Consider the following 16,085-nt stretch of genomic DNA (forward strand, 5'->3'; position numbering starts at 1 on the left):
ACCTTTTGTGCCGTGTTGTCTTGCTGTAAGTTTCTGGTTGAAAAAGAAGAAGGTCCCTTAAGAAAGCAAAGACCTTTGTAGGTAGGGAGGGTGGGAAGATTGGATTTTCTACTCGAAAAGCTGAACATTATTTTCCTGGAGATGATGGATAGGGAGCATTCTTTCCTTCTTTCTTTTTTTTCTTTCTTTCTTTTCTTTTTTTAGAGAAAATGGAAGCAAATTATGCAAGGAAGAGAATAATATATAGACAGTAGAGCAAGGAGTTTCAATAAGAGCTTTCTTCATTTTCTCCCTCCCCCCTTTCTTTTTTCTTTCTTTTTTTTTTTTTTTTTTTTTGTTTTTTGAAATCTTAAACCTCATTTCTGGCTTGCATTTGGTAGGATTCCTGCTCTGGCTTTTATTAAAAACAGGCGTGTGTTCAGAATCTTCCATCTAAAGCAAGGCTTTAATAGGCGTCGGGACCCTGCCTGGCCTCCAGCTCTGCTCAGGTGACTCCCACCACAGGGAATCCCTCCCAGCCTGCTTTGCTGGCCCTCAATCTTGAGGGCTCAGCACAAAACAACCATCATTCCCTCTTTCAATTCAAACTCTTCGTTTCTGTTTTAAATTTGGAGCGGTACACAAAGTCAGATCAAGTTAAGTCTGGCTTTAACTTGAGAGCATTCTAAAAATTCTGAATAGCTCAACTGTTGTCCTACAAATTCCCCTATGAGCAAGTGAGGTCTTCTTAAACCTGGTGGCTCCCCCTCCTTGGCAATTCAGCGTGACTTACTAACTCCCACCCTTCTGCCTGCATGCAAGCTCAGAAATACCAAAGCTAACTCCACCCTGCTTAGCAGAACAGTTTAGCATCCGAAAGCTGATTTTTCTGAAGAGCACTGGCAATCTGGCTTGTTGGAAACCAAGAAGGAAAGCAGTCAAGCGAGCAGGAAAGACATGCACACTCATTCCCGAGTGCTGCACCGCCACAGGTCCTTCTGGCTCCTTCTCACAGCAAAACAGACAAAACAGCAGAGTTCAAGGCTCCCTCTGGACTCTGCCTTCGCACTCTCACACCCCTTCCCTCCCCTCCCCTCCCCCTTTCCCTCACAGCCTCCATACCATCCTGGCTCAGCAGCAGATGGCAGACACTTTCCCAGTCAATTTGAGGTTTTCTAAAACAATAAACTCGATCTTGCTTGTAGCAACATTCAATGTTGAAATGCATGTTTTTGATGTGGAAAGGAAATTCTTCTGCACACTGCAGAGCAGTGGTTGACAAGGAGAGTAGGGGTTTACTTCCCTGAGGGACAGCAGCCTGTCTGTATTTTCAGTGGTCACAACTGACAGCCAGTGACTGGAGGCCAGGGATGCTGCTGTTAATCATCCTCCAATGCACAGGAGAGCCACCATAGCAGAAATGTCAGGCTCTGAGCGCCCCGGGTACCAGCCTCTACTGTGGTGGTTGAGCTTGGGCTCTCAAGTCAGGCTGCTAGGGATTGAAGCCTGGTGGAATGACACTGGGCAAGCCGTTTCACCCCATTGTCTATGTGTAAAATATAAATAATAGTCTATTTTATTGGACGTTTGAGTCTTAGATACAAAGGTATGTGGGAAACTTTTAGGACAACACTTATATTGAGAACAAAATAGATATTACTTAAAATTTAGCTCAGTTTCAGACAAATCAGAAGTCTACTAGTATTGTCTCATCTTGAGATCTGAGCAGTAATACCACCGTTTTCTTTATTTCCTCGATGAGGAACTTATATCTTGGGGGTGAATGCATCACCCAGATCTTATGGCTTCAAAGCTAAGTTATTCTTGCACACCCTTTTGTCTAGCAGTTTGGGGTTTTCTTTCCTCTGTCCATTACCACTAAAGCCTTGAGGATCAAGACACAAGCGCCACAGCGATAAAGATGCTTCGTGGGTGGGCGGGCAGGGCTGTGTGTTACAGCTCTCTTCAGGTTTTGCTGAATGGGGCATGTGAATATTCTAATTCTCTGAACTACAATGTTTAACTTCATGCATGGGACACTTTTGTCTTTACATTTTCTGATTTTGTGGGGGTAAAACTCCATATTACCTACATCCTTGGAAAATGTCAGAAATGACTGTATGTTGACTGCATGGATGAAGGTAAGAATCTAGCTTTAACTCAGGACGTTTCAGGCTCCATTACTGATTAGTTTATATTGTTTGACAACTAGACCAGAAAATCTGCTTAGAGTTGTCAAAATTATTCAATTACATAGCCGTCTATCTGATACATAATCCTTAGGTCTACATTACAATCTCTGTAGATCAATTGGCTAGACTATTCTTAGTTTACATTAAAGTTAGTGATATTGGGGTCATAGTGCAAAGAGCAGACGGATAAAGTTCCTCGAGTCAATGCTTTTCTAGATTGCTTTGGGTAATGGAGAAGTCAAGATCTTAGTCCATGTACCCCTCATGACGTACACACAGCTGTTTCTTTCAAAGCCCTGGGTCGGGCTCTACTACCCAGCTGGTAAAACACCATTCACCAGGTCCCATTTGCTTTGGTCTCAAAAATGAGAGATTCAAGTCTGTGCCAGGTGGTAAATGAGAGGCTCCAATGATCACACACAGGGCTTCCGATAGGCTTAGGCACCATAATTTGATCACACAGGGCTTCCAATAGGCTTAGGCACCATAATTTGATCACACAGGGCTTCCAATAGGCTTAGGCACCAGAATTTGATCACACACAGGGCTTCCGATAGGCTTAGGCACCAGAATTTGCCTTGTGCTCACTGCCCCAACTGCCAGTGTGAAAATCACTAATATGTACAGTAAGATGTTTGCAAAGTTTTTTGGTTTTGTTTTGTTTTTCAAATAAATATGTCTGTTACACTGAGAAGAGAACCAGGGAGGACCTTGGGGAGCGCCTGCAGCACAGTTTGCTTACCTCGGAACGCTGGGGGGCGCCCTCGTAGGTCTGGATGGAACTTGAGGAGGGGTTCCGAAGGAGTCGCTGCTGCTGGGAAAAGGAGGTAATGGGCCAGGGCGGAATGGGACTGGAGGAGCTCCAGAGTGGGGACCTGGAGAGGGAATGGCAGGGGCTGGTCCGCGGCCAGATGTGGGCCTTGAGAGGGGAGCACTTAGAGTTGGTCGCCTCTGCGTGGTGGGACTTGGAGGAGGTGACCTGAGAAAAGAGACAAAGTTTTCAATTGTGCAGTTTTTCTTTTTTAATTAACCTTTTAAAAAGCAGTTTTGTAATTTTCTGGTTGCCTTTTAAAATTAATTTATTTTTGGCTATATAACTTTGATATGTTATAAGATGACCATGTACATGAAAGGATAAATGCTGAGATTTTGGTTTACTTCCCCACTTTCAGGAAACAATCAATAGCAGTTGCTGGTGTTTCTTTTAAGCATATAGGTGTGTGAATATTTTCTCATATATATCTATATGATATATATCATAATCCACACTCTTATCTTCTCATCTGGGGAAACTCAGCACTATTTTACTCTTTTAATAACCATGTGGTGGTTGAAAGAAAATGGCCAAAGGGAGTGAGTGACACTACACTATTAGGAGGTGTGGCCTTGTTGGAGGAAGTGTGTCACTGTGGGGGTGGGCTTTGAGGTCTCTTTGGCTAGAGCTTCCCTCAGTGTGGCAGACCAACCATTTCCTGTTGCCTTATGATCAAGATGCAGCCAGCACCACGTCTTCTGCATACTGCCATGTTCCCCGCCATGATGGTAACGGACTGAATCTCTGAACTGTAAGCTGCCACCTCAGTGAAATGGTTTCCTTTATAAGAGTTGCCATGATCATGGTATCTTTTTATAGCAAGAAAAAAACACTATCAAGTTTCATTGTAAGAATTCATTAAACTTGTTCATGAAAGGAGCTGGCACACTTTGACCCCTGCTGAACTTTTCCCTTTTCCTTTAGGGTCTGTATCCTTAGAGACAGAGTGGACACGGCCAGTAGAACTCAGGTGCCATGGAGCTTCCTCCCTACCTGCGGGAATGCTGGAGCCAGGAGTCATCCACTGGAGGTGGGGCTGGGGTTGACACAGTGGCTGTACTGATGTCACCAATAATCACAAGGGCTTCTTTCAGGGCTTGGTACATTCGGAGCATCTCATCCCGGCGCTGAGCCTGCTCAGCAGACTCCTCCATCAGAGTGTTTTGGTCCTCAGAAGAATAGAGCTGTGCTAGGAGCTCAGAGTTGATGAAGTCTTTAACCTGTAAGAAAGATTAAAATGAGAAGGAACAGACACAGACTCTGTGGCTATAGCCCAGGAATGTGGAGAAAAGGGAAACGGCATACAACTATCTTATTTGCATTGGTACACAGAGAGGTTTCCCCTCTGCCTTTGGACTTTCAAAACAATGATGGCATGAGAGCTGGAGAAAGGACAAACCTTGCTACCACAAGAGTAGGGCTCGTTAGCTGTGGGAAGGTCTCGTGAGGCTGTTAGAAGCCATTAGACTTATGCAACAGGAAGGTCCCATGAGGTGAGCAGCATTACTTCCAATAGATGTCGCAAAGTAAGCTTTGTAGTTCAACAAGTTTTCTACTCCTTAGCAGCCCTAATCCTTTAGCTAGATTATTTTTTAACCAAAATAATCAAACATTATTGAAGTTTTCAGGATATGGTAAAAAGCAAAATTAGTACATATAAGTGGATATTAAATACTGATTATAGTTGCATATATATACATATATGCAGTTATATATATATATACATAATACACATATGCGTGTGTATATATACTTATAATGTAAGCTGATTTTCAGGAAAGTAAAAAGGACACATTGTGTTTTCTAGAAGTTTACAAGCAAAGTCAGTTAACTGTCCAGAGGACTGGACATGAGGCTTCATCGATGCAACAGATACATAAACAAGCACATAAGTCTTAGTTGAGCAATAACTTGTAGCAGGATGGGAATAGAAAGGGTATATAACAGAGAAGGAAAGAGGTCCAGTCCCCATGTGTTATCATATCTAAGCATCAGCCATCCACTTTCTATGACAGGAAGGAGGCTATATCAGCTGACCTATGATAAAATGTCCCGATATCATTGAATATAAATGCATGTCCATACTAAATATGAGAGAATGTGCAAATCAATGAAATACATTTTCCAAATTCCTTTAAAGGTTATATGACATAATTCACTGCGTAATGATTTAATAAAACTTCACAGGTGCAGAAACAAACAGGAAATATTTCAGTGACTTTTCCAAGGTCATACAGCTGTAAGTTCAGCCTAAAATCTTCTAAACAAATTCCTGACAACATATATCATGAAGTTTAAATGCTTAGAAAAGACAATTTATATTCCTTCGTCTTCTCTTTGTCTTCATTTTGTTTATTTGTTTTTTGTTTTTCAAGAGAGTGTTTTTCTGTGTAGCCTTGGCTGTCCTGGAATTTGCTCTGTGGACCACGCTGGTCTCAACCACAGAGATCTGCCTGCCTCCTCTGTGCTGGGATTAAAGGCATGTGCCACCACTGCCTGGCTCTTTCTTTTATCTTCTTCTCATGCTGGTCATCCAGGGCCTTTCGTGTAAGTGTAGACTCCACCACTGATCAACCAGCTTTATGTTGATAGTTTAGAGCAGCTAGCAAGTATGATAATTAACTTAAACTAAGAAAAATAAGCCAATTTAAAGTTTCCAGTTCTTCTGTTATTTGAGAAAGCTACGTTTTATCTGGATTACTTATATCTAGATTTTATGCCAAAACATTTTTGTTTAAAATTCAGAATGATGACAGGACACCTATCAGGTGCTCAGTTAAGATTCCTGGATTGTAGTTAAGATTATTATTCAATCTAAAGCGCAGTTTCATGTTTTTTAATGGATTGTTTTTTAAATTGAGAACACTGGAAGAGGGCAAAAGCGCAGGGCCGCAGGCAGGTTAGCTCCTACAGTTGAAGTCAATGGGTCATGTGGGTTAAGAGGACGGACCGTCTTCCTGTGTTCTTTTTTGTGTAGCAGTTGGGTATGTAGTTCATACCATTGGAAGGAGGGCAGTCCAGCTTAGCTGGTATATAACCCTTAAATGTTAGTATAGTCAATTACTGTAAATATAACTTCCAGTCCTGGTCCAAGACTAAGATCACAGAGAGCTGGGGTTGCATGTAGCTCTGTGGGGTCAATCCTGTCTGACCTTCATGATTTTCTGAGCAGTTTGGGGATTTGCAAAGACAGACTGACCCAGAATACGTGTTGATGAGCTTTCAGGATGGTCTTATTGTGGGGAAATCAACAGAGTTCCCTGTAAACCAAGAGCGAATCAAACATGGTAGAGATGTAAGGCACACTGTTCAGGAAACTGTCTAGGAGGTAGAAAAGGAAATTTGATCAGTAAATCTAGGGCAAAATATAAGATCTCTGGTACTAATGAAAAGTGTTTAAACTTTATCCATTTGGCAGTATGAGACCATGCAAGGCTTTTGACAAGTAAGTGAAATAAATTATTAGAAAAATTAAGCTGGTTTAAATTGAAAAAAAAATGCAAGCTTAGTAGTAGAGATAGACCCAATAGGAGGCTATGGTTTAATTCGTGGAATGACGATCGGTGCCACAGAATGGAAAAGATGGGAACCTGTGAAGAACATTACAAAGGAAAAGCCATCTGGCGGTGTCCGCATGAGAAGAGCAAGGGAGGTAATAACTGGTGGAAGGTGGCTCTGGCCTGGATAACTGACAGGCAAGTGGCAAAAAGGAAAGTCAGATTTTGAAGAAAGGGAGACAATTTGGCCTTAGGAATATTTCATGGTCTTTGAAGGTTTATTCCTTTCTAAACACACATGCAGGTGTCCATGGAGGCAGAGACATTTGTACAGACCTTCCATGGTGGGGTGTGTGTGCGCACACTTGGATAAACGGTGCAACTTAAAACTCAAAACCAGATGATTTCCCTGGCCTCAATGATCAGTGGGGTTGAGCTCTTTTGAAGATTTACATCTTGCTGGAATACCACTTAGGTCCTATTAAATACAATTTTAAATGATGTTCCAAAAATAGTTCCTAAGCAGATCGGAATCAACAGTTGAATTACGGAACGAAATAATGAGCCCTGATACTATACACTGCAGCTTACCTGCTGGCCACTATGTCTTCATTTGCCAAGAAATGCTTAAAGACCCAGAATTGGTGAACATTCTTTTGGTGTGTGGGGGGGAATGTAAGGAAAGGTTTAGGCTGTCTTCTAGCCTACCCTTACCTTTCAATGCTACAACTAGATTTTGGAACAACAACCCCAGTTGATGAGGGTGGGAACATTGCATGGGGGGGTTCCAGATACTTTAGGGGTTTTCTGAGCCATCTGGGTGTCAAATATTTAAATCAAGGATTCTGCAGTGCAATTAGAGACTGAGTAGATTTTCCTTATATAATAATAGCATTTGGAAAATACCTCAGCGAACAGAACAGACCAATTATACTTGGACGGGATATTTGGAGCAATATTTATGCTTTTAATTATAACACCTTATAACCTATACATCTTTGTGTGGCTCACAAAAATTCTCACACACAAAATCCCTTTCCAGCTCAAACTCTGCAGGCTAAATAAACAGGCATTACCACAGCATGTCCCAGTGCTCACTGTAAAGGAATGTGAGGTCATTAAAAACGTTCCACATGTTTTCCTCCTAACTTTTAACCCTTCCCTAGTCCCCTGATGATGTTCGGCTCTTTATCTTAAACTTCCTTTGTTATGACTGAGCCGTTTTAACACTTTCACCAGGAGACAGTTGGGTTGCCTGGGAGACAGTTTCCCTGAACTCCCGTCTCTACAGGGTAGTCTCTGCATGAAGCAGGGCGTTGTGGCTCACTCACGTGTATAAAATTTTTCACTGAGTAATTTCACTTTGTTCATCTGGGGATGTGCCACCCAGGTCATCACCCTCCCACCTCCCTTCCTTCTGCTCCCCCTGCTCCCACCCCGTGGATTTGGTTCTGTCATTTTTCTTCTACAAAATACAACCTCTATGGATTCAAAATGCTGGGCAAACGAGGCCAGAAAGATGTACATGCTAAGAGATCCGAAGTTTGGAGACGGGCAAAATATAAGAAAGAGTGGAGTGTTCCTTGGTAGGGGCTGAAGGTCCGGAGAGCCTCTTGTGAACGTTTTGGTGGGGAAGGGGCAGCTGCTGGGTTTAGCTTCCCCACACGGATCATGGTCTGAACGCTAGAACAATGGTTTGGTGTTAAGGGCATGTTTTGAAACTAGGGCACCTAGTACTACTTTTCCACCAAAGAGCGGATGACTAGAAGGGTCACGGTGGAGCTGCAGGGGCCCTGGGCCCTCCGCAGCACCCTCCGAGTGTGAAGTGCCTCTGGGTTTCACGACTTCAGTGTTCCGTTTTTAAAGAATTCATATGAACTTTTACATTCCACTGTGTATTCTGTGAGTCTGTTTGGATGAGAGACAGGTTTAAGGCATTGTTTCTCATGTTCATTTGAGTCATGGGAACTGCCCAGGGAGATCATCCTGTGGGCATACTGGGTGGGGGCAGGAGCTCTCTGAGTAGGACTGACTTAGAGATGCCCCCGGCCCCTTGCACCTTCTTTGCTGCTGGATTAGAGACAGCATCAGACTGAACTGTGCAATCTTGGGCAAGGTGCTTAACCTTTCCGTGCCTCAGTTTTCCATGTAGGAGATGTGGAAGAGAACAAATGTCCCTGGGGTTCAAACAAAAATAAAACCTGCCATGCATGTTTTAGAATAAAGCTGGATTCCCACATTCTGTGATGGAGCACTCCTGGCGGGGTGATCTATGGGGGCGACGCCATCGTCATGGGCCTTTATGTGCGCTAGTCTTAAAGTCCCACGCAACTTTGCTGCTGTGACTTTAACTCATGGCCGCCTGTCATAAACTCGCTGTTCCTTTGTGCCGCTGTTACCTGGTATGTTTAAGTAATGAAACAGCTGCTGGGTTTCAATAGACAAAGGCTTACAGTATGTCTGAGGCCAGGCATTTATTGCCTGGCTTTAAACTTCTTAAACAATTCCATATGGAGAGCTGAGTGGCAGAACACTTAATGTAAACTTTCAAAGGAAACTGCCCACTGAATCCTGAACTTTATGAAAGCTGGCTGGAGCATATTCTTTTTCAAGAGGCCAGACAGCCATTCCCGCTTCCAGGGTGAAAGGCCATGGGCTAGGAAGACAGAGAGAGCCCATCTTCAGCATTTATTCATTCTGATGGAATATCAGTTCACAGAATAGGTAGAATTCAGACTGCTTTTCTTAGTTGTGGTTCTATTACTAATTCTCTCATTTCATCAATTCAAACTGAATTTAAAAACCCCAGCTTCCCTGCATGGTATAGGACAGTTGATTTATTGGGTCTGTTTCTTTGTGCTTAACAGGATACATCTGGAATGAACAGAAAGCCTTGGGCATTGAGATGCCATGAGAATGTAAGTCCATTGTTTTAAGAAGATTTCATTCTCTATTTGAAAAAGACATAACTTCGAAATATGGATACAAAATGTTTTTATCCATAGGAAAAATAGAGGCACGATAATAATATTCAAGAAAAGTCACCGTCTGCCACTTGTTTCTCGTAGATGCAAAAGCTAAATGTCTAGCAGAGACTGCTATTACTTCCTAAGAGTGCCGCATGTCCTGATAGCTGGTTTTCTCCACACTCCTATTAGTCTCTGACCTTGGAGTTCAGGTCTTAATTGAAGTCTCCTTTCCCATGACTCTTATGTGAGGTCCCTCTCGAGGTAACTGGCAGAGCTTTCACTCCAAGAACAATAACCGTAGGTGGGTGTTTGGGTATTTCATTAAAGTAAGCAAATTCAGCAACGAGGAGCTGGGGAAGCTACAATTTCCCGTGTGGATGTGCGTTGTATGTTTTCATTTAATGTTTGAGGTGAAAGTAGAATAGATTTGCAGTAGGATTTTTTTTTCTTCCTTTTAACTAATTTGTGTCAAGCTACTACTCGGAGCCACAGGCAGGAAGTATGATTTCCGGTGCTGATGACTTAATATAACGCAGAGCAAAGCGAGCTGGAGCCGAAGGCAGGACTAATGACTCTTGCTAAAACAGTGGAAAGATAAATGATCCCTAATCAGGAAAATGTTTAAATAAGCAAGTGCCTGATATACCACAGCAAAACAACCTGAATTCATTTACGCAAAGTGAAGAGGGCAATTTTCAAGACACACAGACTATTTGTTCAGGACTTCAGATTTGTCTAAATAGCTAGCAGCCACATCTGTCACACTGTCTGATGGTTCTGTGAGGTCCCTTCACTTTCCCACTGAAGTTCCAGGAGTGACGGACTTCGGCTCAGTGGGGCTGAAAAGCTGGACTTCAGGTCAGACGGCTGACCCCTGAGCAGCCGTGGTGATATTTATAGTTTCTCCTTTTCCAGCTCATTGCTTACCTGCTGCGTAGACTTCAAAGTATCCTGTTTCTCTTACTTGGACACATAAATATAGTCAAATATAAGGTTGGCCGCCTGAGGGCCAACTTAAAATCAAGGCTTCTTAAAATCAAGGCGTACACAACTAGAGGTTATAGACAAGCCGGTCACGAAGAAGTTTAGAAACAATAATTCTCTGTGTTTTGAGATTTAATAGTGCTTAAATAAACAGCCATAATATTTGCTTACATTTGCCACAGCACCTTGGCTTACCTATCCTTTTGGAACAAATCCTTAAGGAAGACACAAACTCATAGCAGCCAATTGGTCACATTAGGTTAAGAGCCCAAGAACCAGGCTTAGTGCTCAGGTTTCTCCTGAATTCCAGTTTAGGGCTCTTTCAGCTTTGCAATCTGATTTTTTACTTCTCACAAGTCACATTCATAATATATTTAAAAAAATACATAGGCATTTATGTAGATACAGAAAGTGAAGATACAGAAATGCTTGGTGTCCTATTTAACAAGATTCAGCAAGGGGTATTTTCTCGATTAACTGTTTTGTCATTTGTACCTTGAAAAGTAAACTACCAAAAGAACAAAGCCAGACTGCACAGGTTAAGTACCACATCCAGACTGCCACCAACCAAAGAAGGAGAGGCCCAGACAAAACGAATAGCTACAATCTCTGAAAGATTGGTGGTTATAGCATCCTTACCTTAGAAAGTCAAGCTGACCTGGGCACAGTGGTTCACACTTGGAATCCCAGCACTTGGGAGGCTAAGGCAGGAAGGGTCCCCTGAGTTCCAGGTCAGCCTGGCCTACAGAGGGAAACCCTGTCTCAAAAAATGATAAAAACAAAACAAAACAAAAAAACCCAGTATATCTGACTGCACAGTTAGGAAATAAGTAATAAGTCCTTTCCTAGGTGAAAAGAACATTCCATAGTCTATAGGCGGCAAAAGCGATCATATTGTTATAAACTCTCTCTGCGTGTGAAAAAGTATTAAAGCATTATCTCTGACTTTCAATCTCAAGGCCGAGTGTGGACATCTGATCTCATTGCTTACTTTGCAAGTCCATGAATATGGTATTCTTTGCTCTTTTTCTAGAAGAGAGCCAATTAGAAGGAACTTGGCGCTGTGGCTGGAAGTTTCCTCTGTGTTCTCTCTCATCCATTACCCACTTAGAGCGGCAGAACCACACACCTGGGCAGTAAATGCTCTGGTTATGCAGAAAGTATCACAGAGACGCTCAAGAAAAGGTGATCCATTTCCAGATGGGGAAGGGGTTGAGATTTCAAAGGGGAGAGTTTAGAGTCACTTACATTATTGATCATAAGATGCATTATTGTTTTTGGAATTAGGTCTCGGATGCACTTGTTGATGATGGACATGTAGGAGTCCACGAGGTTGCGGATGGTCTCCACTTGCCTCTCCAGCTGCGGATCCATGGAGAAGTTTTCCGCTTGGCCATTTTCGTCATTTTCATTCTAACAGAAGGGGGACAAAATGCGGTTCTCTCATATTCTCTCAGAATGAAAACAATACCAAACATCAAATGATGGAATTCTGCTCAAATCAGTCAGAACCTCACGGTTATCACTCTGATTTGAACTCAGCATGTTCCAGCAAAAGACAACATTCTGATGCTGAATGAATGTTGAGATGAATAACCAAATAAACAGCGCACCTGACGAGATACCTTGGGAGAACGACCTGTGCTTAAGCCCTTGGCAAGCTGCCAGAGGCCTGAGTCCAAACAGCCCATGCAGATGCAAGCCTCTGGGAGCAGCCTCCAGGGATCCTATCAGTTAGAATAACCTTGATGTAGCTCTGGCTCTGCTGGCTTTGCTCTGGATTGGATCAGCCCAGATTCAAACCTCAGTCCCCTAGGACTGGCCAGGAGTCCAAATTTGAGATCTGGAAGATAATTGATTCTTTCATGCACTTGCTGGAATTTGCTGTGTAAATGCTTGCCTCTGTCACCACTGCGGAGGGCTGGCTCCATTGTGGAAAACCAGCCATTTTAACTTCCAATGTGTTATTCTTTGAATAAAGCAGAACCCTTTCATACACAAAGAATTTATTTGTGCAACATGAGCAAAGCATCTGTTTTCTATACTCTACGACTTGAGTTAATTAATTTTGGCTTATCCACCCAGAGGCTGGGCTGGAATGGCATCTTCATCATTAAGAGCTGACCTATTGCCTTGGCATTGAAATCAATTTAGAACAAATGGTCTCTATTTCAAGTCAGGTCGAACCATCTAAACCTCAAAACATCATACAGATATTGTTAGCGGTCTGGCTACTTTCTCATATTTGGAAAGATTTAATTATGAATGTAAAGGGGGGGTGATAATTTATTGCTTCTAACATTGGCTTGGAGTACTTTCCTTTGGAAATGTACAGACTTTGATCTGCCAGGTTTTCAATCAGCTCCAGGCCAAAGAACTGTACTCAATAACTGGATCTATAAATGACAGGTCTTTTCTCTGTGATATGCATGTATGAAACTCAAATTTTTAGGCTACAAAATTATCAATAATAATTACTTTATCAGAAGTATCTCTTTGAAAATGTTAAAATATCATATGCTTGCTCTGAAAATTAGTGGTCCTTTTCTGCTCTGAGGTTGTGACCCCATCCTTTGATGTGGGCTAACAGAAGAAGAGGATTTCGGGGGTAGCTGGGATACTGCTGTTCCATTTTTCTTAAAAGTGGTATTGGGTCATGAAAGAATTAAATCGGTATAATAGTTATTTCTTTTTTTAAATAACAAGTTTGTGACAAACTAATATTTTAGATGAAAAGCGTCTAAAACATTTCTAGTTAAAACCTTACGTATAAAAGCTTAACTACTGCTACAACTACACACCCCCCTCTGTTATCTGCAGGAGCCCCCTTCCCGGAAGCCCTCTCTTCCTAGCTCAACTACACCCCCCTCTGTTATCCGCAGAAGCCCCTTCCCGGAAGCCCTCTCTTCCTAGCTCAACTACACACCCCTCTGTTATCCGCAGAAGCCCCCTTCCCGGAAGCCCTCTCTTCCTAGCTCAACTACACACCCCCTCTGCTATCCGCAGAAGCCCCCTTCCCGGAAGCCCTCTCTTCCTAGCTCAACTACACATCCCTCTGTTATCCGCAGAAGCCCCCTTCCCGGAAGCCCTCTCTTCCTAGCTCAACTACACACCCCCTCTGCTATCTGCAGAAGCCCCCTTCCCGGAAGCCCTCTCTTCCTAGCTCAACTACACACCCCCCTCTGTTATCCGCAGAAGCCCCCTTCCCGGAAGCCCTCTCTTCCTAGCTTGTGCAAATTCCCCTTGTACGTCCTATCTGCTCCACCACTACCTCTTCAGCAAGCTCCTGCCGCCCTTGGATCCTGCTCTGCTCCTTCCTCTGAACTCACTTCCGCACGTTCTTACACTATCTGTCATTCATCCTATATCTGTGCTCCCCCCACTAGAGTCTCAGATCGTATTTCTCTATCCTTCGCACAGGTCTCCGTGTTATCGATGGCAGGGGGAAGTGGTTCATGCTATAGATGGGTGTACCTAAGTCAACAAAGATGCCCCAATGCACAGAACCTAGGCTTTGTAGAGAAGTTTCCTATGTAAAATAACGTAAGGCTCCGCAAGATGACAGTACAATCCAGTTTGTTTCTCTGACCTACAATGTTCATGGAAACAATGGGAGTTATAATGTTTTATTGTCAACCTGGTCCCTCCCCCGGAGCCCACTTCCAGCATTCATTGTGTTTTATACACCATTATAAACACTCTGTGCAGAAGAGCTTCACCTCAGTGCTAGGCGCTGGGCACCAGGGCTATTGGCCCTCACAGAGGAGCATGATAGAGCTAGAAGCTCTGACATCCACCCAACTAATGTAAAATGAGTTAGATTTCAAAAGCAGGAAGTATAAAATAACTATTGTATCAATTCAGTTTTATACATAAAATAATACAGAATTTAAAAATTTCTAGGAAAATGTCATTAAAATACTGAGATTCTCGAACCAAATGATTGACTGAAAAAGGAAAGCTTGAATGAACAAGACACACTGAACCTCTAGGAACAAAACTACATTATTTGATTTCATGTAGAAATGCGGAACCTCCCTATTCCGCACTACACTTAATAAACAGTTTACTTTGCTTTACGTTTGCTTTTGTACGTTTTGAAATCATAAGCAATAATGAAAGTATCAGAATGGACAGCAGACACGGGGCTAGGAGAGAAAACATCCCAGGACAGAGGCATAGGCTAGGGCTGTGAAGAGGACCCCAATGGTGCACGGAATAAAACCAAGAGTTGGCAAGTGAGAGTGTGTGAAACGAAGGAGCTTCTGCAGAGGAGGGAAGTAAAGCCACAGCCTACGAAATAGAAGACAATCTTTACCAGCTATACATCTGACAAGAGATTGATATCTAGAATCTATAAAGAGCTAAGGAACTCAAATGCTAAAATGCCCCCAAATCCTCCAGTCAACAAACGGACAAATGAACGAGATACTTCTAGAACAATGAAACTTCTAAAACTACTAGTACAAGTGGCCAATACCTACATGAAAAAGTTCCTTAGCCACCAAAGAAAGGTGAACCTACACTGAGATAACATATTACCCTGTGAGAATGCTTGTTCCTACAGCAAAAACAAAACCCACAATAGACTTTGCTGGACCCTTGCACATTGCTCTGCCACTATGGAAATCAGGATGGGGTTTCCTCAAAAAAAATTAAATCATATATATATATGTGTATATATATATGTATGTATGAATATATATATATCATACACACAGACACACACACATATGTCTTTTATTCTACCATAAAGAAGAATCAAATTATGCCTTTTACAGGAAAATGGATGAAACTGGTGCACTCTATTAAGGGATTAAACCAGACTCAAACAGACAAGTATCACATTATTTCATGAAGAACTTTGGTTTTACATATACACTCATAAACACACATACACATGAAAACACAGGGGCTCCTATTGAGTAAGAGGGACTGAAGAAAACTAGGGGATAGCAGAGGAGTCAGGGAGTCAACATGGCCAAAGCACATGATAAACCTGAACAAGAACATCTTGGAATCCATTGATTCTGATGACAAATAACACATAATTTTTTTTAAAAAGGTCAAATTCTGAACATTAAACGTTAAAGAAATTCCCAAACAGCCAATGAGGTAATCTGACATTCTACTCAGCTTTTGGGAATCTAGTAGACTTGTGGCCTCACACAAATCCTAGCTACTCTGGGAACACAATGGACACATTAGAGAAATCATGAAATCCAGAACGCAGATTGATGTTGATTTCACACTGAAGCAGGAACCGGCCTCTCTATTGTGTGCCAGGTGAGTGGGAAAGAGTCTGTAGGTGGGATTATTATTATTTTTTTTAACCGAGCACTTGCAGCAAGCGAATGCTCCTTTCCTCTACCCCGACCCCAGCTCAAAACCTCTAGCCTCTTTCTGGCTGTGTGCTGTGTATGAGTTTGTATTTTTTTCTTTGTTTAAATTATAGGATTGCAATTGGATTCTTTGCAGTCGGAGCGCTGAAGTGACAGCTGCTTGTCATTATCCTCATCAAGGGAATGTAAAATAAAAATAGTAATTTGTCTCTGATCTTTGGGGCAAAACCAGAGTGGTCTGCAAACATTTAACCTTTTATGTGCAGGTTCACTGATGCTGTTTACAAAATGTGGAGAAATACCGTAGA

The 16,085-nt window shown here is 42.3% G+C and overlaps 1 protein-coding gene across 5 annotated transcripts in view; it reads right to left on the reverse strand.

The window, feature by feature from the left end:
• Nucleotides 1–16,085, reverse strand: part of Dnm3 (dynamin 3) — a 471,739-nt gene that overhangs the window by 24,302 nt on the left and 431,352 nt on the right. For all 5 annotated transcript variants that reach the window (XM_075988409.1, XM_075988405.1, XM_075988406.1 and 2 more), the window contains 3 exons: nucleotides 11,684–11,848; nucleotides 3,979–4,205; nucleotides 2,914–3,150 (listed from right to left, as the gene is read on the reverse strand). In XM_075988409.1, the coding sequence (XP_075844524.1) occupies nucleotides 2,914–3,150; nucleotides 3,979–4,205; nucleotides 11,684–11,848 (629 nt within the window). The remainder of the gene's footprint in view (nucleotides 1–2,913; nucleotides 3,151–3,978; nucleotides 4,206–11,683; nucleotides 11,849–16,085) is intronic.

This window comes from Microtus pennsylvanicus, chromosome 10, assembly GCF_037038515.1.
Source record: "Microtus pennsylvanicus isolate mMicPen1 chromosome 10, mMicPen1.hap1, whole genome shotgun sequence".
Taxonomy (NCBI): Eukaryota; Metazoa; Chordata; class Mammalia; order Rodentia; family Cricetidae; genus Microtus; species Microtus pennsylvanicus.